A 23,896-nucleotide genomic window follows, 5' to 3' on the forward strand; every position below is an offset into this window, starting at 1 on the left:
CTCTGTGACCCCATGGACTGTAGCACACCAGGCTTCCCTGCCCTTCACTATCTGCTGGAGCTGCTCAGACTCATGTGCATCCTGACTTGGTGATGTTAACTAACCATCTCACCCTCTGCTGCCCCCTAATGAATAAATGACTTAGACAGTGTAAGAAAGTGAAAGTGAAGTCACTCAGTCGTGTCCGACCATAAGCAACCTCATGGACTGCAGCCCACTGGGTTCCTCCATCCATGGAATTTTCCAGGCAAGAGTACTGGAGACAGTATAAGAGCTCTGTAATAATTTTCACATGTGTGGAAGTTGGATATATACTGATGAACATCTCATATTTTTAATGCAGTCTTCATCCAGAAACAGACACTGGTTCCTAGTTGTTATTTTAATTAGTGACGTGCTTAGATTATCTGTCATTCCTTTTGTTCCCATACATATGTAGCCACTAGGTAGCAGTTAGCACACTTGACCTGAAAGAGATCTGGCAAAGAAAGAACAAGAACTGAAATAGTAAGATTTTTTGCTTGGAAAGGCAATGACATCACTACTAACTCCCGTTTATGAAGTAACCATATGTTCTAGACCTACAAGCAAAGGATGAGTTGGGATTAGAACACAGGACTGGGAATGGAGGGTAGGCTGTCACAGAAAACTTAAAATGAGAAAGTGGGATGTTTTTGTGTTTTTTCTCCCATCAAGAGTTCCTTTGAGTAATGAGGAAGGAAACGTGAAGAGATGCTTCACTATCTACAAAGAAGAGAGTCCAGGGGATAACAAGTAATAGCTAAAATTTGTGTGCCAGCAACTATGCTAAGTACTTTCATATATTCTGGGAGGTGGGTACTTGTATCTATTTTCCATCACTGTGTAACAAACAAGCCCAAAACTTAGTAGTTTAAAACAATGAGAGCTTACTATTTCTGATGGTTTTGCTAGTTGGATGGTGGGGCTGGAGGCATCCTTTGCTGGTTTCACCCAGGCTCACTCTTGCAGTTGCCTTCAGCATGGGGGCTGAGATGTGTTGGAAGCTTCACAGTAGCCTCTTCCATGGCTAGCTTTTGAACTAGCTGCATGCTTGGTTCTCTACCTGGCCTCTCAGCCTCCATTAAATGATACCAGCTTTTTTACCGGATGGTTTTGGAAAGCTTTGCAAGAGAGGAAAGATGGAAGCTACAAGCCTACTGAGGCCTAGGGTCTGTGACCACACATTACTTCTGCCACATTCAATCAGTCAATGGAATCCTGAGCCAGGCCAGACTGAGGTGGATAGGTAGAAATCACTTCTTCATGGGAAAGAGCTGCAAAGTCTCTTTGAAAGGGGGCACATATTGGGTGAGATGAATCTGTGGTCATTAAACAATCTACCATAGTATTTATTGTGCTTCCCTGGTGGCTCAGATGGTAAAGAATCTGCCTGTAAAGCGGGAGACCCGAGTTCAATCCCCAGGTTGGGAAGATCCCCTGGAGAAGGCAATGGCAACCCATTTCATATTCTTTCCTAGAGAATTCTACTGACAGAGGAGCCTGGTGGGCTATGGTCTATGGAATTGCAGAGAGTCGGCCATGACTGAGTGACTTCACTTTCACTTTTCACTCTCATGCATTGGAGAAGGAAATGGCAACCCACTTCAGTGTTCTTGCCTGGAGAGTCCCAGGGATGGGGAGCCTGGTGGGCTGCCATCTATGGGGTCGCACAGAGTCGGACACGACTGAAGCAACTTAGCAGCAGCAGCTTAAAGAGGCAAGGACTCACCCAAGGACTCACCATGGTTAAACAGTAGCAGAGCAAAGAGGAAAGTAGACACACACATACACACTCCTGCCCATCTAGTCACCTTATTCTCTTGCATAGAGCTCCTATTTATGAAGATGAAGGCCAAGAAAGAAATGATTTGGAACCCAACATCACTCACTGATGCTCCTGCAAAGCTGTCCTAAATTGGCTCTTTTCAGAGCAGGATTTTTCCCTACCTTTGTCCTTTTCCTTCTCTTTCCTCACATCCTCTTATGTCAGTTTGGAGGATTGTAAACCTGAGCCAGTACTTGGCTTCAATACTCTCTTTTTCTCATCCTGGACATGAATTAAGGGAATCAATCTGTATTACGTGCCTACAATATTGCCTGGAAAATAGTGTTCAATTAATATTAGCTATTGCTATTATTGTTACCATTACAGTATTATGTGGTTGTGTGTCTGTGTGTGTGTGCCTTTACAAGGACAAAGTTGATGCAATAAGAAGCTTGCCTATGGTATGAGTCAAGAAATATCTAGCTCAGTTCTGTTCAGTTCAGTTCAGTCGCTCAGTCATGTCCTACCCTTTGCGACCCCATGAATCGCAGCGCACCAGGCCTCCCTGTCCATCACCAACTTCTGGAGTTCACTCAAACTCACATCCATCAAGTCCGTGATGCCATCCAGCCATCTCATCCTCTGTTGTCCCCTTTTTCTCCTGCCCCCAATCCCTCCCGGCATCAGTCTTTTCCAATGAGTCAACATGAGGTGGCCAAAGTACAGGAGTTTCAGCTTTAGCATCATTCCTTCCAAAGAAATCCTAGGGTTGATCTCCTTTAGAATGGACTGGTTGGATCTCCTTGCAGTCCAAGGGACTCTCAAGAGTCTTCTCCAACACCACAGTTCAAAAGCATCAATTCTCTGGTGCTCAGCTTCCTTCACAGTCCAACTCTCACATCCATGACCACTAGAAAAACCATAGCCTTGACTAGAAAGGACCTTTGTTGGCAAAGTAATATCTCTGCTTTTCAATATGCTGTCTAGGTCGGTCATAACTTTCCTTCCAAGGAGTATGTGTCTTTTAATTTCATGGCTGCAATCACCATCTGCAGTGATTTTGGAGCCCCAAAAAATGAAGTCTGACACTGTTTCCACTGTCTCCCCATCTATTTCCCGTGAAGTGATGGGACCAAATGCCATGATCTTCGTTTTCTGAATGTTGAGCTTTAAGCCAGCTTTTTCATTCTCCTCTTTCACTTTCATCAAGAGGCTTTTTAGTTCCTCTTCACTTTCTGCCATAAGGGTGGTTTCGTCTGCATATCTGAGGTTATTGATATTTCTCCCAGCAATCTTGATTCCAGCTTGTGCTTCTTCCAGCCCAGCATTTCTCATGATGTACTCTGCATGTAAGTTAAATAAGCAGGGTGACAATATACAGCCTTGACATACTCCTTTTCCTATTTGGAACCAGTCTGTTGTTCCATGTCCAGTCTAGCTCAGTGGTACTCAAAGTATGGAGACCAGATCCAGAACTTGTTAGGCATGCAGAGACTATGGCCCTACCATAGACCAAGTGAATCAGAGTCTCTGAGTGTACGGCCCAGCAATCTTTCTTTTAACAAACCCTCCAAGTCACATGGATGTACTTTTAAATTCCAGAACAACTGATCTAGATAAATCTCATCCTTCATCCACAATATCTCTCTCATGGACTCACTAAATGCCTTAGTTTCCCACATTGATGGCACTTTTGTGCATGTGTTATGATGGGGTGAGAGGAAAGTGAAAGTAAAGTATTAGTCGATCAGGTGTGTCCAACCCTTTGCGACCCTATGGACTGTAGCCCACCAGGCTCCTCTGTCTATAGGATTCTCTGGGCAACAATACTGGAGTGGGTAGCCATTCCCTTTTCCAGGGGATCTTCCCAACCCAGGGATCAAACGCAACCCAGGGATTGAAACCAACCCAGGGATCGAACCTGGGTCTCCTGAATTGCAGGCAGATTCTTAACCATCTGAGCCACCTGGGAAGTCAGTGGGTGGGAGGGTATGGTGCCATAAAAGCTAAATAATCAAGTAGCAGAATTAATGCATCTAATTTCAGTCTTCTGCTGTAACTTAGCAAAGTGTACAATCTTGAAGGAAGGGGGCCCAGGGTGGGTAAGTGGAACCTGAGAAGACACTGAACTGCTGCTGGACTCCAGGTTCTTTGTGTTCATTCAAAAAAAAAAGGCATTTCCAGGCACATGGTTCTAGCAGGCATGCACGAGGCTCCATATTGGAACACTGGCTGGATTTCAGCCCCTGCACATACCTTCATCCAGGCACCCCTGTGTGCCACATCCACAGAGATATACTCTGTCCTTGTACACAAGCCCAGGTGTAGATCAGGCTAGCGGTGGATGCCAGAGGCTCACCCTTCATGTATTAGCCATTTCCTATGGGCAAGGAGAGACAGGCAGGAGTGGAGGTAGCAGGAAGTCAATCTTTTGGGGCCCTGAGCATGAGGTGCAGGCGGAAATTACATGTGCAGAAATGGCCTTCAAAAGAAGAGAAGACAGGCCACGGAACTGTGTTTCTCTTCAAACTCTGAGCAGAGTTCATTTATCATTTGAGTCGTGGGTTCTCAAGAAAGGACTGATCTGGATCGTCTCTCAGCCATGTGACCTTGGGGGAGATGGATTGATAAAGTGGTAAAGAGCCAGGGCTTTCGTGCCAGAGAAACCTGGTTTACATCCAAGTGGTATCAACTAGTAGTTACTCAAGTCATACTTGCTTCCTCTTTAAAATAAGGATAATTAAGGTACTCTATCTGCCACATAAAACAGCTATGAAGATTACAATCGGATTAAGAAAAGGGCTTAGTGCATTGTCTATACACAGTAAGTATTCAGTAATGTTGACTAATTTAGAAATTAACACTAGCTTCTTGTTTTTGTCTCATTTTTGCTACCCTGCCTATGTCACAGGGTTGTTGTAAGAACCAGATGAGCTAGCATTATCACGTGACAATGCTTTCAAAGGAATGAAGCACTGAACATGCATTAAAAATGTTACTGGCTGGTTCCACTAAGCACCCATCAGTTTTGCTTGGAGACACACCCCCTTCTTTCCCCCACCGCCATCCTGCCCTGGCCAGGCCTGCGAGAGGGACCACATTTCCTCAGTTCATGAATAGCCATTGTGGTGCTGGTGCAGGTTTAATGGCTCTGTGCTTCCTTTCATTTGGCCCTCAGAGACATCACCGCCCAACATGAGTCTCCAAATAATTGAGGAGACAAATGCAAAAAAAAAAAAAAAAACAAACCCACCCCTAGCAAGTCTGGGGTCAACTCCTTTATCATGTTACATAAACACAGGGGCACCTCCCCACTGCCCCACTCCTCTGTGGCCACAACTAAAAATGGGATAACATTCCCCTTTTCTGAGACAAAAACCTAGAAGCAGAAGTGCAAACATACAGTAAAAAGAAACATTCCAAACCATCCCCTAATGATTCCTTGTAATCAAGAGGTTCTTAGATTGTCTAGAGTGAATAGGAGAAAAGATAAACAGATGCTAAGACTGGTCATAGCACAGGAGCTCATGCAAGGGGGTACAATATTGTGGGAGGGATGTGTCCTTGACAACCCTAATTTATAATTAGCATCATTTAAGTCTAATTCTGACAAAGGGCTGTAGTTCTCTCAGATTTCCCGCTAACGTGGACTGTTATGTGCCAATAGCATAATATGGCTTATGATTCACTCAACCCTCTCTGGCTTTAAAATCTCTAGGATTTTTCTTTCCTTTCATTTTCTTTTAATTATAGGGGATTTGCCTGACTCTCCATTTGGTGCACCAAAAGGCTGTGTTCATATATTGTCACAATATGAGTCACATGCACATAAAATGCAACCCATAAAACAGAGCATGTGAATTGACATGAGCTTTTTAACCTCCCAGTATTTGTCTAGCACATGGATTCCGTTTGGCAGATGAGGAGGAGCCCAGGTGAGGGTTGATGCAGAGGGGAGAGAATGTAGCAAAGGAAGGAAAGTGAGATTGAAGGAGAAGCCGGGATGTGCAAATTGAGATAGGAAGTCTGTGGCTCTCAGTCCTGGTCTTACACACATCAGAATCACCTAGGAAGCTTTTTTAAAAATACAGATTCTCAAATTCTCCCTCAGACCTATTGAATTAGAATTTACCAACATAGGACCTCAGCATCAGAGTGTAAAGATCTTCTCATGGATTCTAATGTGCAGTTATATTTGTGATCCATTGGAAAATAATTGAATAATTAATCTGTTAGAGAAAAAACACTGAACCCAAGAGAAGAGGAACAGTTCTGTTGACAAGGTACCTATAACTTGAATCTAATCATAAGGAAACATCAAACAATTGCAAATGGAGGGAAATACGTACCATAGAGATAACTGACATATTATTCAATAAGGTCAATGTCATAAGGATGGTTTTAAAGACAGGAAATGTTCCAGATTATGGAAGATTAAGAGACTTGACAACTAAATATAACACAGAATCCTGGGTGGGATCCTTCTTAGAGAAAAGACAGCAACAACAAATGCCAAAAAGAATGCTTGAGTCAACTGGTGAAACTGAAATATGGATTACGGATTAAAGCATTATATCAATTTTGCATTTCTTAAATTTGATGTCTTTACTGATATTAAACAATTCATTCAGGAGATATGCAGTTTACTCTGAAATTGTGGCAGAATCTTAGAAAAAGATGAATGGGTCTTGGTAAGGATATGTCATAGTACTCACTCTTATAATTTTTACAACTTATCCATATGTTTGAAATTATTTCAAAACAAAAAAAGTTAAAAAAAATAAAAGGAGTGATTTGCTTAAGGGCTTGTATAGGGCAGAATCCAAGGGATGCTCTTGAGTTAGAGGTAGACCAGTGGCTCAGACCTAAGAAGACCTGTCCATCTTCTTCAAGGACCGGAAGGAGAGAGGATTGGGTTGGGGAAGAGGATAGCAAACATCATGAGAAATGATGATGAATTTGCGAGAAAGAACAGTAAATCCAGGGGTCTGAACTGGTGGGTGAGCCAACTGATAAGTATGAAGATAAAGATGCTCTGGGAAAGACTGCTAAGTTCTTTAAATCTCTGCAATTTACCCCAGTTACATACTGGTTTTACTCACATAGCCCACTCACAGGATAACAGCTTTGAAAACCAGTTATTATGAAATATGGTGAAAAGTCACTGAAAGGGGAAACTCCATGAATTCTAGGGAATGTCTCTGAAGGGAAAATTTTTTTGATTCTTCCCACTGTTTGGGTGAGCTGGCAACAGAATCCTACCACTGCTAAATCCAGACGAGGTCACCACTGGGGTACTGCCTGTTTGGGAAGCACACAGGAGGTGCCTGTTTTCTCGTCAGAGCTCTTCTTATCTGGATCTCAAGTAGACCTGGGTCAATGAGCACACACTGCCAGTGCAGCTTTATCAGGTGCTTGCCCTTCACCTGTATCTGTGAACATTTACTCTTGCGCCTCTTTGCACAAGGCTGTGATTCCAGCCCAGGACAGCAGAGTTGACAAGAGAATGCCACAACAGATGATTTGCTATGAGTTTTGATCTTGGTGGTCTGAAACCAATGACCTCTGGATAATTCCAGAAGGATTAGATCTTTCGTGGAGTCAGAGGTGGCTTAGGCACTAGTTTATCTGAAGGCTTAGGTACTAGGTACTCTTGAATTCTGTCATGCTGAGGGTTCCACAAAACCTCAACAAAAGAGTCTGAAATGAAGTACTTGGATGCAATCTCAACAATGACAGAAAGATCTCTGTTCATTTCCAAGGCAAACCATTGACTATCACAGTAATCCAAGTCTATGCCCCTTGAAGGTGAAGTTGAACAGTTCTATGAAGACCTACAAGAACTTCTAGAATTAACACCCAAAAAAGGTGTCCTTTTCATTATAGGAGACTGGAATGCAAAAGTAGGAAGTCAAGAAATACCTGGAGTAACAGGCAAATTTGGCCTTGGAGTACAGAATGAAGCAGGACAAAGGCTAATAAAGTTTTGCCAGGAGAATGCACTGATCATAGCAACTCTTCCAACAACACAAGAGAAAACTCTATACAGGATCATCACCAGATGGTCCACACGAAAATCAGATTGATTATATTATTTGCAGCCAAAGATGGAGAAGCTCTATACAGTCACCAAAAACAAGTCCAGGAGCTGATGTGGCTCAGATCATGAACTCCTTATTGCCAAATTCAGACTTAAATTGAAGAAAGTAGGGAAAACCACTAGACCATTCAGGTATGACCTAAATAAAATTCCTCACAATTATACAGTGGAAGTGAGAAATAGATTCAAGGGAATAGATCTGATAGACAGAGTGCCTGAAGAACTATGGAGGTTCGTGACATTATACAGGAGTCAGGGATCAAGATCATCCCCGAGAAAAAGAAATGCAAAAGGGCAAAATGGTTATCTGAGGAGGCCTTACAAATAGCTGTGGAAAGAAGAGAAGCAAAAGGCAAAGGAGAAAAGAAAGATATACCCATCTGAATGCAGAGTTCCAAAGAACAGCAAAGAGAGATAAGAAAGCCTTCCTCAGTGATTAGTGCAAAGAAATAGAGGAAAACAATAGAATGGGAAAGACTAGAGATCTCTTCAAGAAAATTAGAGATAACAAGGGGAACATTTCTTGCAAAGATGGGCACAATAAAGGACAGAAATGGTATGGAGCTAACAGAAGCAGAAGATATTAAGAAGAGGTGGCAAGAATACACAGAAGAACTATATAAAAAAGATCTTCGTGACCCAGATAATCAAGATGGTGTGATCACTCACCTAGAGCCAGACATCTTGGAATGTGAAGTCAAGTGGACCTTAGGAAGCATCACTATGAAAAACTAGTGGAGGTGATGGAATTCTAGTCGAGCTATTTCAAACTACCACACAACTGTACTCATCTCACACGCTAGTAAAGTAATGCTCAAAATTCTTCAAGCCAGGCTTCAGCAATACATGAACTGTGAACTTCCAGATGTTCAAGCTGGTTTTAGAAAAGGCAGAGGAACCAGAGATCAAATTGCCAATATCCAATGGATCATCAAAAAACCAAGAGAGTTCAAGAAAAACATCTATTTCTGCTTTCTTGACTATGCCAAAGCCTTTGACTATGTGGATCACAATAAACTGTGGAAAATTCTGAAAGAGATGGGAATACCAGACCACCTGACCTGCCTCTTGAGAAACCTCTATGCAGGACAGGAAGCAAGAGTTAGAACTGGACATGGAACAACTTGTTCCAAATAAGAAAAGGAGTACATCAAGGCTGTATATTATCACCCTGCTTATTTAACTTATACGCAGGGTACATCATGAGAAATGCTGGACTGGAAGAAGCACAAGCTGGAATCAAGATTGCTGGGAGAAATATCAATAACCTCAGATATGCAGATAACACCACCCTTATGGCAGAAAGTGAAGAAGAACTAAAGAGCCTCTTGATGAAAGTGAAAGAGGAGAGTGAAAAAGTTGGCTTAAAGCTCAACATTCAGAAAACTATGTCATGGCATCCGGTCCCATCACTTCATGGGAAATAGATGGGGAAACAGTGGAAACAGTGTCAGACTTTATTTTTTTGGGCTCCAAAATTGCTGCAGATGGTGATTGCAGCCATGAAATTAAAAAACACTTACTCCTTGGAAGGAAAGTTATGACCGAACTAGACAGCATATTGAAAAGCAGAGACATTACTTTGTCAGCAAAGGTCCGTCTAATCAAGGCTATGGTTTTTCCAGTGATCATGTATGGATGTGAGAGTTAGACTATAAAGAAAGCTGTGTGCCGAAGAATTGATGCTTTTGAACTGTGGTGTTGGAGAAGACTCTTGAGAGTCCCTTGGATTGCAAGAAGATCAAACCAGTCCATCCTAAAGGAAATCAGTCCTGAATATTCACTGGAAGGACTGATGTTGAAGCTGAAATTCCAAATGTTTGGCCACCTGATGTGAAGAACTGACTCATTTTAAAAGACCCTGATGCAGGGAAAGAGTGAAGGCTAGAGAAGGGGATGACAGAGGATGAGATGGTTGTATGGCATCACCAACTCAACGGACATGAGTTTCAGTAAATTCTGGAAGTTGGTGACAGACAGGGAGGACTGGTATGCTGCAGTCCATGGGATCACAAAGAGTCGGACACATCTGAGCAGCTGAAATGAACTGAACTGAACTGAACTGAGGGTTCCACATCTGCAATGGAACAACTGAAGAATACAATTATTTTAAGATTCCCCAATACTTAGCCGTGTCCTTGTTGAGTGGTGAAATATGAATATTTACTGTGTTAGATAAATGAACAGTCATTGAGTCTCCACAACATGGCCATGGGGAGATAACAAAGAGCCAAGACTTCTTTCTTCAAGAGTTTTCTAATGTAGCTGATGGTTTTATCATCGTATTTTTGAAAAATATGGTAAGGCCCCTTTGATTTTTCACTATGGTAACTGTCAGCTCCAACATTCAGAGGACTCTGAGATGCCCTGTGTCTGCCTCATCCAATAGAGAAGGGCGGAATGGGAAAGCTATATGGAAGAGGTGGGCAGGATGGGGGCCCAGCAAAAATTTAAACAATTTTTTAATTGTTTTAAATGAAAAGTCAAAATGTGGACTTTTTACCATGAAAAGAATCTCCTATTTTTCTCAAAATTATCTGCTTATTCCATTTTTAAAAAAACAGTATTAAGATCACACTATAAAAGCCAGAAAAGGAATATGTGCTGGCCAAATAGAGTCCTCTGTTTACAACCTCCAGAGAATTCTTGAGAAATAATGTTCTAACATGATGTGTGTTCAGCTGCTCAGTTGTGTCCAACTCTTTGCAACCCCAAGGACTGCAGCCCACCAGGCTTCCCTGTCCATGTAGTTTTTCAAGCAAGAATATCTGAGCAAGTTGCCATTTCCTACTCCAGGGGATCTTCCCGACCCAGGGGTCAAACCTGCGTCTCCTGCATCTCCTGTATTGGCAGGCAGATTTTTTAGCACTGTGCCACCTGGGAAGCCCCCATACTACACATGATCTTAGTCAACAGTCTAATATGATACACAGAAAAAAAAACCCTTACCCTCCAATCATCTCTTTCTAAGGGAGACGAGATGTGTGATTTTTGTTTTTGTTCTTCTTTTCCTTAAAGCCAGTGTTAGCCATGTTTTGAGGATCATGACCTAGCTCCTGACAGCGGAATGTATAGCAGTCACTCCCATATAGACATCCCCACTGGCCACATTAACCTCTTGATTTGGTGCATATGTGAGCCAATTCATTTCCACGGGTGTGGTGACAGCACGTGAAACGTGGGAACGAAGATGCAACAGAATCGCTTGAGATTGGAAAAGTGATTCGTTTACAGTCACATCTGGTTTTAAGTCATTCTGTGTACAGTTATAAAGCTCTGACAAAAGCTATGCAAAGCCCATTTCCTCTAGATTAAAATAAAAAAGTGGGGGAAGGGAAGAGGGTGAGAAATTTATGTAGAAAAAAAAAATACCAGGAAACCTTAGAGATGTGTCTGGGAGAAATGATGGGGCTGCTGCTAGAGGCACATCCGGCACTCCCACCCCTCCCTTCCAGGATTTAAAAAAAATCTTGGCACGGCCAACAGTCAGAGCAGCCAGTGAAGGTCTTTTGTGTTGATCTACTGAAGAATTCCTCTTGGATATGGGATTGACAGAGAGGGTAGTTTATTATTATTTGGATGTGCTCAGAAGGACATTCTCATTCGTGGACTTTGTCATTCCCTAGCATTGCTGGGTGCTCAGCATCCATGATTTATTGCTTTCATATACTATTATTACTACTCACACTGTCTAACACTTGTGCCCTTTAGCCAGGGAAGTGCTAGTCATACAACATGTACCTTCTCATTTAGTCCACCTCCTCATTAAACCACTTCCAAATGTTTCTATTTGTTTCCATTTTCCTGGAGACCTATGACCTAGTAAGGTTAGGATCTAGGAAGCTAGAAAGCTTCCCTGAAATGTAAGCATCCCAAAATAGTATCTCTAAACACAAAAGTCACGGTCCTTTTTAGAAAACTGTTTATCAAAATTATCTTACCTAAATTTTAATAAACCCCTTTTTAAATGCATGACACCTGTGGCAGGTTAAAATTGTATTCACTTCTGCTGTCATTTACTTACAGAGCCAGTTCAAATTTAAACAGAGAAAAGGATTTGCCATCTTGTAATTGTTTTTAATTGATACATTCCCTAATTGCTAGGCTTTCTTCTTTTTAAAAATCTCTGAGGAAACAGACATGAGAGCTGCATGAAAAAGGCATCAGAATTGGCCTGTCATCTGCTGTTCGCTGCATGCTGATCATTTTCCCTTTAGCATCTGTACTTTATGGAGAAGTGTTAAATATCAAAATGTGCATCTAATACATATTGTAAATATACTATATAAAATATATACTATATTATATATTATGTCACCACTTTACTTGACACCTTCTAAAACTGTTCAAGACCTTTTAAATCGCCAATATATTTCTTGTAACCAGAGAGCTCAGTGAAATTTAAAAGAATGAAGTATCATTAACTTTCTTTAATATAAAATGATCTGATTCAGGATTCGGTGTTCAGGACTGACAATCTAAGACTTTTTATTGGAATTTGGATAGCTCTTTCTCACCAACTAAAGCAGGAAAGCCTGTTAAACACCACACGCACATTATTGAGCTCCACCAGAATATTTCAGATTCTTCAGATTGTGGTAGAGCCGTAAGATTTTGTGTTTCTAGCAAGTCCTCAGATGATGCTGATTCTAGCCTTTGAGAACCACTGTCCTAAAGATTACTCCTTCCCTCCTCTTTCTTCTTTTTCTCCCACTCATCTTTTCCCACCTCTTTTTCTTCAAAATCGATCTTCTCTTCTTCTCTCTTCTCACACTCCCTGCCTTTCAAGATGATCTTTGAGGTATATAGCAGGAACATGTCTAGAAGGCCTTGTTTAAAGTATTTATTCAGATGACAATATTTATTGAGCAGCTACAAAGACTCACTCATTCATTCATTCATCTACTCATTCAAAAAATACTTGTTGAAACTCCACCATACTGCCAAGTTCCATGCAGAGGAGCAAGACAGACAAAGACTCTGCCCACAGGAATTCTCTGCATGGCCAGGGAAGACAGACAGTATACAGATGTATAAATAATTAGATTATTACCAAGTGTCATTAATGTGCAGAATTAAATAAATGGGTTGCTGAGAGGAAAATTGATAACGGCATACTTAACCCCAGGAGGTCAGAAAGGGTCTGGCCCCACAGGGATGTGTTTAGGCTGAGATCTAAAGACTGAGAAGATAGCTAAGCAGAGCCTGTGGGCAGGAGTGGTCCAAGAGAAAGCTGCAGGCACAAAGGCCCTGGGGCAGAAAAGAGTCAGCTCCTTAGGGTGTCTCCATAACTTATAACAAGGCTTGGCACACAGTAGGTGCTCAGTCAGTATTTGCTAAATGAATGAGTAAATGGATTATTAGACTCAGGGTGCTGGAGAATAGGAGGCAAGCAAGAGAGAGGCATGGAGGGAGCAGAGGCCAGGTCATGAAAGACCTTTCAGGTCATGAGTGAGAAGTTTGAATTAACCAATCAGATTTACCAATCCACTCTCCCTGCATCCCCTCAAACTTCTCTGCACCCTGCTCAAACTTGGATGTAAAGTAACAATTCTCAAAACGTGGCCCCAGGACCCCTGATGATCAGTTGTATCATTCAACATGTATATTCATAACGTGAAAAGAATCATGCTATCATCTATGAATTCATAATGAATGTCACTTAGAGAAATTATTCATTAATTGTTATGACTATTTGTTTAAAAGGCAGCTGTTTAACCAACAGTTTGATTTTAGACATATATCTAATTAAAAAAACAGCCCCACCCTTCCCATGCAGTCTGGGAAAGATTTCATAGTGGCAAAGAGAAGTTCTCCCTGAAAAGTTACAGGGGCTGACTCTGAATTTCTGGAATGCAGCAAGGTATAAAGCAAATGCAGTGGCATTAAACAGGATTTGTTGCTGTTTAGTCGCTAAGTTGTGTCTGATTCTTTGTGACCCTATGGACTGCAGTGTGCCAGGCTCTGTTCTTCACTAATTAAACAGGATAAATAGCTTCAAAGAAGGTGAGGAATTCCAAACAAAGATGAGAACAAAGAAGAAAATGAATTCTTTTATTTGTACTTTGTACAGTAGTTTCAAATAAACTCCTTTTGTAAAAGATGTTATCTGGCAGATTTTCCCAGTCCCTTACTGCCTTGAATCTACTACACATCTCTCTAATTTTTCATATTCATATAAGGGTTTCTAAAAGGAAAATCAGCCTTTAAGGTGTAATCAGTAAAAACCTGAGTTTAAACTTTCTCTCCTTGTTTCATAATATATTCATTCTTATGGGTTATTTAGGACCCACTAATTAATTGGGGGCTTTGCCATGAGCCTTAAGAGTCTCAAAACAAAACAAAACAAAATAATAATTATATATCTTTGGGGAAAAAAAATCTCTGACTCCTAGTCCTTTCCTTCATAGATTGCTGTAATTCTTCATACACATTGGTATCAAAATAGATAAAAGACACACAATCTTAAATGTACAATGTCTCTCTTTGATAGATCAATAATAAAATCATTGTACTTAAAGAAATTGCTCCTCCTTTTCCTAATTCTTATCCCCAGGGTTATTATTAGCAGATCACTATTAATTATAGAATTTAGAAGCATTTGAAGAGTGTGGTGGGGATATTTTGTTATTGCCTTGTTTGACTAGTCCTTTTCATTTTTTTTTTGTATAGTTGCCTCTATTATAAGGCAGTATATAGCATCATATTCAGACAGTATATTATGTATTAAAAATACAATTTTGAAGTTAACTGATAGGGTACAGTAAGTTGGAATTGTAGTATTTTTTTTAATAAAGAATGAGAAAGTGTGGAGAACTTAAAAATAAGATTTAGCAAAGTTTTGTGCAAGGGAAAGAGGAGTATTTAGTAAATTGGAGTGGAAAGATTCCAAATTGAGGGGCCAATCTATGAAAAAAACTGCAAAAACCTCACTGGAAAAGACAAAGAAGGATGGGCAGCAGAAGTTAGGTAAGTGGATCCTATGCGATGGATGAACTTAAAAAAGAGTGAAGTGTGTGATTTGGATGCAGTCTATTACTAGGTTAACTGGCAGCACATTAAAGTTTGCAAAGGTGCTTTAACACATGTAATCTTATTCTTCATAATATCTCCGGGAAGTATTTAGAGTAGGCATTATTCCAGTTTTACAGACAAGGAAATCACATTGCTTTCTGAATACACCAGAAAGGGAAATAGTGATGTTAAAAAGGAATAAAGCTGAAAAAGACTCCTGTAAAGGCCAAAGGCAGCTTGTAGGTTGACAGTATCTAATGCGGAGAGAGGAGAGGAGTGTCTCTGATGATGCTGAAAGGCATGCTAGGCTGTGAATAGCCATTGAACTTGAGGGGTAAAATATGGAGGGTAAAGGTTCTTTATTAAGACCAGTGACCTGGGCAAATAAATAAGAAAAATTCCATTTTCCCAAAAATACATACATATTTTAGGTTTGACCTTCTTTGAGTATTTGTGACTTGAAAAGGAGATTTGAGATCTCTAGTCTAGCTGCTGGAGAAGGCAATGGCACCCCACTCCAGTACTAATGCCTGGAAAATCCCATGGACGGAGGAGCCTGGTAGGTTACAGTCCATCGGGTCTCCAAGAGTTGGACACGACTGAGCGACTTCACTTTCCCTTTTCACTTTCATGCATTGGAGAAGGAAACGACAACCCACTCCAGTGTTCTTGCCTGGAGAATCCCAGGGACGGAGGAGCCTGGTAGGCTGCTGCCTATGGGGTCGCACAGAGTTGGAGATGACTGAAGCGACTTAGCAGCAGCAGCAGCAGCAGCAGTCTAGCTGCAGAGTAACAACCCATAGAATCTTCCAAGGAGTAGAAACTTCATTTTTTCACTAATTAAACAAAAGAAAACATGATTTCTGAAAGAATTGAAATAATTTTCACTTTTTTCCTTTTTTTCCTCGAAGTAGATACATTTGATATAATGGTCAATAATATACATTTATGTATAATCTATTTGAAAAAGAAAAGAATATCATCTTTCCCATTAATGTAGCTCTACCATTCTGTTTTGAAAATCTCCTCTTAGCAATTGTCAGAGATGGCACTCAAAGAAAAGTAACCAAACATTAGAAGCTTGTTGCAATACTTTGCTACTATCATCTGTGTTTAGTCTCTCAATCCCGTCCGACTCTTTGGGACCCCATGGACTATAAATCCCCAGGCTCCTCTGTCCATGGGATTTCCCAGGCAAGAATACTGGAGTGGACTGCCATTTGCTCTTCGTTTATTGGGAACTTTAAAATTTTTCAGATACATGATCACTCAGGTACTGAGGCAACTGCTAAAAGTTAGCACAAAGTTAGTGCTTGAAACTAAGTGAATTTTGCTTTTTTGTAATATATGGGGAGCTGGGCCATTAAAGGTATTTCCCTCAAACCAGAGTTCATATTCCTTTCTTATATTCAATTACAGATGAAAACGACTTTAACTACTGAACCATCCGTAATGAAACTGCTTTGCTTGTGGGCTGAACAAATGGTGGTGATTATGTATGTTCTTGGTTAGCACTATTTGCATAACACTTGGGGAGGGCACAGACCTCTACACAAGAGAAAGGGGAAAGTGAATGGCAGGAAAAAATGAAGGCCAAGTTGACAATGGACACCACCAGTTTAGGGTCTTTCTCTTGGTGGTGTCGGGGATGCGCGTTGAGACGAATGCTTTGAGGTGAGAAAGGCAATAGTACTTTAATAAAAGGCTTTAGGAAAGAGTGAGGCGACCTAGGAAAATCTGCTGTGGTCAAGTTTAATCCTGGGAAAAGAGACCCTGGAGAAAGCAGATGAGGAAGATAGGAAGGAAGACAGGGAGGGGGAGGCGCAGGGTGTGGGGGGAGGAAGAGGGCGGGGTGGGGAGCTGGAAAGTGAGAGGGGCGAGTCCAGATTGTGGTGAAGACGGTGGGGTTGAGGACCACAGAGTGGGAAAAAAGTTAAAGTCGGGGCAGAAGGAGGCAGACCTCCGCGGACGCGGCCGGGACCCCTGGAGGGGGAGGCGGCGGCGCGGGGCGGCGGGGGCAGCTTGGCCCACCTCGTGCCCCCTTGGCAGCCTCAAGCCTTTGCTCCGCGGGGCTCCCTCCCTCGCCAGCGCATTGTTCCTTTGCCGGGAGACGAGGAAATTGCCTTTTGATTGCGGAAGTCCGCGGCCGGGGCCCGGGGCGAGGCAGCGCGGGTCAGAATGGCAGCGTGGGAAGGGCGGCGCGCTGCCGGCCCCAGCCGCCTCTCGCGTCCGCAGCCCGCCCGGGGCGGCAGCAGCAGCAGCGGCTGCGGCGGCCCCCGCGCGTCCCTAGCCCGGAGGCCCGCGCTCTGCGCCAGCGGGGCGCGCTAAGTGCGCACAAGTGGTCCGGGCTCCGCCGGCCGTCGGGCCGCGCGGCGCGTCCCAGCCCGGCAATAGAGTTTGGGGGAACCGCCGAGCGCCATGCGGAGCCATGGAGCCGGGCTGGCCCTGTGGACCGCGCTGAGCCTGCTGCAGGTGAGGGGCCGCGAAGAGGTCCCCGCGGGCGGACGCGCCCCTCCCCGCCGAGGACCAGATTCTCACTCCGCTCTCTGGTCTCCTGGGTTGCGTTTTGGAGAGGGAGGTGGAAGAATTTCTTCCTCTGGGGAACGGTGATCCTCTTCTGAGTCCCCAGCCAGCCTAACAACTCGTGCCACAGAAGGCAAAAAGCCACCTTCTCTCTCCAGCTGCTCGGGAGAAAAAGCAGTTAGGGGAAAAGTGGCCACGCACTTCTTTTCTCTTGACTGGAGGGCGAAAGGATGCATGGGCTGAGGCTGGGGCCAGGGGTGAGTGGAGGCAGCTTGGGGAGCTTGCTACGGACTCGTCCCTGGGCAGGGATAGATGGTGGGCTTCAGCTGTTGTTCTGGTTCCTTTGCAGACTGGACTGGGGGAGCCAGTGAGATGCAACTTCACCTTGACAGAGTCCAGGGTCTCCAGCCGGTCCGTGTCTCTCCAGTGGAGAACTTTGGCGTTCCCCTGTAACTTTAACCTCACCTACAGCAGTGACACGTCGGGGGTCGCGTGGTGCCACCCTGTACGGATAGACAACACCACCTATGGATGTAACTCCAAGGATTTACAAGCAGGAACCATCTATAATTTCACTATTATGTCTCTGGATGGAGAAAAGAAAACTATGGTCTTGCAAACAGGTAAAAAGTGACAGGTGCAGCTGGAAGTCCAGGCCACTCCTGGCTGAGACCTGCCTTTTCAAGCCAATGCTTCCTTTGAGTTCCAGGCATACAAAGTAATGATAATAAAGGTAAAAACATCTGTAAGAACTATTGACAAAGATTTCTAGTCTCCTCAGATCTGGCAAGAAACAGCTTGGCTGACTTTCAGAGATGTCCTTAGTGCTGACAACAGCGGACTAGCCACTTAAACAGAGAGAGCAGCAGAGAGAATAAGTGGGCTGTGGAGGAAGTTTGTTCAAGTGATGGGGTTTGAGCTTCCAACACATTGAAGTGTCAAGCCCTGGAATAATTTTAAGTCAATGTTTTTAGAATAAATAATGGAAGTGCAATGATTAGGGATATGACTTTCCTCAACTTAGTTTTATTTTTGGAAACAGAACATAAAAATAATCAGGGATAGAATCATTCTTAGGGGAAAATTAGAAAAAGTCCCTTGAAATTAAGATGTGAAAATTTTAATTTTTTTATCACTTGAGTAACTAAAACCATACAATATCAAAGAATATCTTTTGGTTACTCTGCAACTTAAATCAATCATTTTCTGTTCGCTTCTGGTAAAACCTTCCATGCATGGTAAGAGTGTCTTTCCTGCCTCAGTTTTCTTATCTATAAAATGAGAGTATTAGACTTGGTCATTGAGGTCCAGGTTCCAACCAACAGCTTACTTAGGCGGGGGCTGTTGTGCATGTTACCTCATTAATCCCCAGAGTCACCCTCAGATATGCTGTAAATCCGCTAATGACTTCCATGTTTTATGACCTTATTAGTCTTCCTCTTAACATTATCTTTATTTGTTGCCATAGAGAAGCCTGACTTTCATCCAGAAAGTCAAATTTAACTGAAAAATTCCAGAAGTTAAATTTAGAAACGTGTTGTCCTCGCTAGTCTTTCACTTTCAGCCTGAACAAAGATCACTTCTTCAGCTATAGTCCTTTGAGAGGTGTGAGAATGGTGAGTTATCAGGGCTGTTACAGCAGAGTCAGGAAATGTAAACAGATTCATATGATAAGCCAATTAATTATTCTCTTATTAAGACTGCCCAGTTACTTCAGATGAAAGATATTTTCTGAGATTTGCAGGAACTTGAATTGAAAAGAGACACCACTTGTTAAGAACACGGTTGTGTTTTTATATAGAATCAAAGACAGTCCAAAATCATTGACATAATAAGAACATTTTACAGAAGTTTTAGTGGCTGGGTTTTTTAGTTGTAAAGTTCTTAATTTCTTGGTATATGAAGGTAGTTCCATGAACACTCAGATTGCTAATACTGTGGAATTTATGATGTGTTGTTTACATTTGATAAGGTGTCTGTGTTGAATGGAACAGAATGATTTTTAGAAACAGGTGAGCCTTCAGAAGCTTAAGGGAGAAAAGATGAAGACATTAAGCAAGAATACATTGATTTAACCCAGAGGATTTACTTTTTTGGAAAAACAAAATTGATAAAAATGAACTCACTGTGGTGTCACTAGTTAGAATATGTTTAGAGTTAATTAGTGCGTGTGTTTCAAGTCCAGAGACATTTGTGAAATGTCAGAAATATTTGCATTTTACTGACAATGTTGGATTAAAAAAAAAGACAATCAGCATTCACAGTTGTTAGCATTAAGTGTCCATCATTTTCCATAAGGATTTACCTTTTACAGTACTACAAATAGATTTTCACTACAAATTTTATGAGCTCCGTGCCAAATGTGAAGAATGAAATTAGATCAATGATGTTTGTATAATGATGTTTTTCATAGTTATTTGTATGATGGTATAACCTTACTTATGATTCTCTATATTTAAAAATAATTTACTTAACTAAATATTTTCAATTAAGATATTTTTACGAATGTTTCAGAGAGAATATTTTTGGTTGATTGCTGTTTATTTTTTGTCAGCACTTTTTGTGCTTCCTATATTTTAAGGACATATGTGAGTTTTGATTCTAAGTTCAGAGAAAGTACTGGTATCCCTCTAGTATTAATTGGTAAGCTACAGAGATGAATGCCACAAATCATATTTTATTGGTATAAAAGCAAGATCAACTAGTCGCATAATATTGAGTCTGAAATGTAACTTCAGACCAAAAAAGTCATTCAGATACGTTGTCCTTTTCTTAATCCGTTATGCCTGTCTTATCATTATAGAGTAAAATAGAGTGAGGGCAAGGCATGATATGGCTGGAGATAGAGCAGTTGCTTAGATTATCTCTGTGTCATTCCAAGTGGGATTTGTCTGGTTATTTTTCCTGGTAAATTATCTAAAAATAGTTATTTTAGTAATGTAGACATGACCTTAAAATAAAATTTAACTAAATAGGAACTATTTCAGCAACAGTTAGTTTTCACTCCAAATTTAAAATCAGAATTGGAAAACCTATGTGGATTCAAATTCAGTTCAACAAACATTTATCAGGCATGGATACTGTAGGGAATTAGGCCAGGTAGTGATTAATAAAGGTGACAAAGCATGGTCTCTGTGCTTGTAGTCTTCAGTAGAGGTGAGAGAAGTTCAGGATAAGGGTGGTGACAGAGCTGTACCACTTCTTCCTGTTGAATACCCTGCTCTGCTTCTCTTGGATGTATTTGGTCATAAACGATCAATGCAAGAACTGTAATAATTTGAAAGAAGCCAAATTATCTAGTTGTAAATCATTAGAAACAGATTATAAATTTGAAAACCTCAAGACTTCTGTTAATACTCTGTCCTCGGAATGTAGATCAGAGGCTGCAAACTGGTAGCCCCTGGGGTGTCGAAACATTATGTGAGCCAAACAAAATCTATTATTTAGGCTCCTTGACACCCACGGGGGCCACCAGTGCACAGCCTCTAATCTAGACTCTGAGGTCCCAGTGTTCGCAAAAGTGTGGAGGTTTTCAATATTTGTTATCTGCATAATTTATTTCGATAGATTTTGTTTGGTTCATGTAATGTTTGTGAAAAATTCAGATTATTTCGCCAGCATTGAGCTGAAAATTCATATAAATACCAGACGTATTGATTACCTTAAAATATTGGAAGATTTGGCAAAACTTGATCATTCTGCCTGGACCTCTCTAAAGCTGAACTGTGGCTTTTCTCCTTTCAGATACCAGTTCCCCCGAATCCCCTGGACTGGGGATTATTTATTTCCTTACCTTAAAGTATCCTAAGGACATTAATGTTTGCTTACATGAAACTGTAGAGTTTTCATTTAGAAATTTGGGGGAATATTTATCTTTCCACGAATAAGAAGTAGTTCTTCAGGACCTAAAATGGCATCTAGCCCATGGTAGGCGTTCAGTAAATATTGATTAATTGGATGGAAAGATGGATTGATGAATGGAGAGATGAATGGGTGGACCTATGAATGAATAAATAGATGATAGACAAATATTATAAAATGAAATTAATACTTTAGGGGGGAAATGTATATAAAGAAAGTGAAAATGAAGTTGCTCAGTTGCATCCAACCCTTTGTGACCCCATGGACTATAGCCTACCAGGCTCCTCTGTCCATGGGATTTTCCAGGCAAGGGTACTGGAGTGGGTTGCCATTTCCTTCTCCAGGGGATCTTCCCAACCCAGGGATTGAAGCCAGGTCTCCCACATCGCAGGCAGAGGCTTTACTGTCTGAGCCACCAGGAAAGCTGAATGTATGTAAAAATATGGTCTATTTTCCTTGGGTTATAGGTAAGTTATGGAGCCCAGGGAAGTAATCTGATGGTAGGGAACTTTACCTATAGGAAGAATATCTTTGTCTCATATACTTTCTTGTTAGTCACTGTCAGGTTCCTATCAATCAGCCTAGTGCGCTTTAGTCCTGTCCAACTCTTTGCAACCCTATGGACTATAGCCTACCAGGCTCCTCTGTCCAAGGGATTCTCCTGGCAAGAATACTGGAGTGGGTTTCCATGCCCTCCTCCAGGGGATCTTCCCAACCCAGGGATCAAACCTGAGTCTCTTATATCTCTTGCATTGGCAGGTGGATTCTTTACCACTAACGCCACCTGGGAAACCCTGCTAATCAGCCTAGATCAAAAAGGCAAAAAAATTACCTCTTTAAAATTAGCTCCTGTGTTTTTAACTTTTAGAAAAGCTTTAATTACCAAATTACTATGTCAGTTATTATTTCCACCTCAACGTTTTATTAGTTTACCAGGGCTTCCATAACAAAATACCACAGACTGGGTGGCTTTAACAATAAATTTATTTTCTCATGGTTCTAGAGCCTAGAAGTCCCAGATCAAGTTGTCAGCAAGTTTCTTCTAGGGCTCCTCTGTCTTGCAGATGACCACCTCACTGTGTCCTTACTTAGCCCTTCATCTGTGTTGTCTGTGATCTAATCTCCTCTTCTTATAAGGACACCAGTCATATTAGAGTAGGAAGCACCTTAAAGACCCCATTTTAACTCAGTTACCCCTTTAGAGATCTTATCTTCAAATACAGTCACATTATGAAGTATTGGTAGTTAGGGCTTTAACATATGAATTTTAGAGAGATGCAATTCAGTTCGTAACACTCATGTGGCTTTAAACACAGGTCATTATTTCTCAGCACTGTCTGTAACCTATGGCATCAAAATCTGTTGCAGGGTTTGTTATAAAAGCAAATTGTTGGCTTCTACCTCATATGCAATGAATTTAAAAGTAGAGCCTAGGGTATCTGGTTTAAAAAAAACATCAAAGTGAATCATTGCATACTGAAGTTCAAGAGATAATGATATAGTTTTTCTATTATTCATTGGCATTAAGATTTTGGTAACCGTTTCTTTTTATGTCTGGTTAATTCTATAATGCTTAGAAATATTTATTGTCTTTCCCAAGAAGAAAATAATACTCTAATATTTGTCCTGTACTCCTATAGTATTTAAAATACTTTCATCTACCTTGTTTCATAAGTAAAAGTATAAAATATATATATTTAACTGATTGTTTATATATATATTTAATATATAAAATTGTTTATGTTAAATATGTTGTTTATTTATATATATTTAATATATTTAAACATATATTGTTTAATTATATCCACATGGCAATCCCGTGGAGGGAGTGTCATGAGGCACAGGTTACATAGTGATTAAGAGATGAGTTCTGAAAGCAGCTGCCTCCATTACTTACTAACCAAGATGCCTTGGGCAAGTTATTAACTTTTTCTAATCTCTAAAATGGGGACAATAATAAAAGTAATGCTCACTTCATAGGGTTGTTTTGAGGTTTTGCTTCAGACATAAATTCTACAACCGTTTTTGTCACATACGAAGTGTGAAGTGTTTCCTGTTATTACTTTGAGGTTGGAGATGAGATTGATGTTCATAAGAATTAACTAATCACAAACCCATACTGTTAACAAACATAGACCCTGAAACCTGACTTACTGGCCCCAACTCCGACTCCTATTCTTTCTATTCCTCTGTAGAATGGATATAATTTTTAAGTTGGCTTTTGTTCTTTCAAATTACCTGTGATAGTTTGTTGTTACTTTTCAAATCAACTTTTAAAGAGAAGAAAATATATTACAAAATACTTTAAATCTATAGATACTTAGCCTACTTAAGGGTAGAATAATGATTAAAAGTGTGTTAGTGTGATGAAATAATATTGATTTTGATTGTGTTGTACTTCTAGTGATGGGCTTCAGTATTAAGAATCAGCCATTTGCAATGCATTTATTTCAGGAATTTTAAGGCCAAGTTGAGTTCCATATATGAAATGGACCAACCTAGTTCTCTGAATGTGACTTTTTGTGTATGTGGAAGCTTCTGCCATTAGTCTGACTTCTGTAGGTAGGCATGGCATTCTGCACATTACCAAAAAGTAAAATCTAACTTGCCCA

General features: G+C 41.0%; 1 protein-coding gene across 1 annotated transcript in view; it reads left to right on the plus strand.

The window, feature by feature from the left end:
- PTPRB (protein tyrosine phosphatase receptor type B) overlaps positions 1 to 23,896 on the plus strand; it is a 123,045-nt gene that overhangs the window by 16,285 nt on the left and 82,864 nt on the right. The window contains exon 4 of the mRNA XM_068969825.1: positions 17,773 to 18,046. Coding sequence (XP_068825926.1) covers positions 17,773 to 18,046 — 274 coding nt within the window. The remainder of the gene's footprint in view (positions 1 to 17,772; positions 18,047 to 23,896) is intronic.

Source organism: Capricornis sumatraensis, chromosome 4 (genome assembly GCF_032405125.1).
Source record: "Capricornis sumatraensis isolate serow.1 chromosome 4, serow.2, whole genome shotgun sequence".
NCBI lineage: Eukaryota > Metazoa > Chordata > Mammalia > Artiodactyla > Bovidae > Capricornis > Capricornis sumatraensis.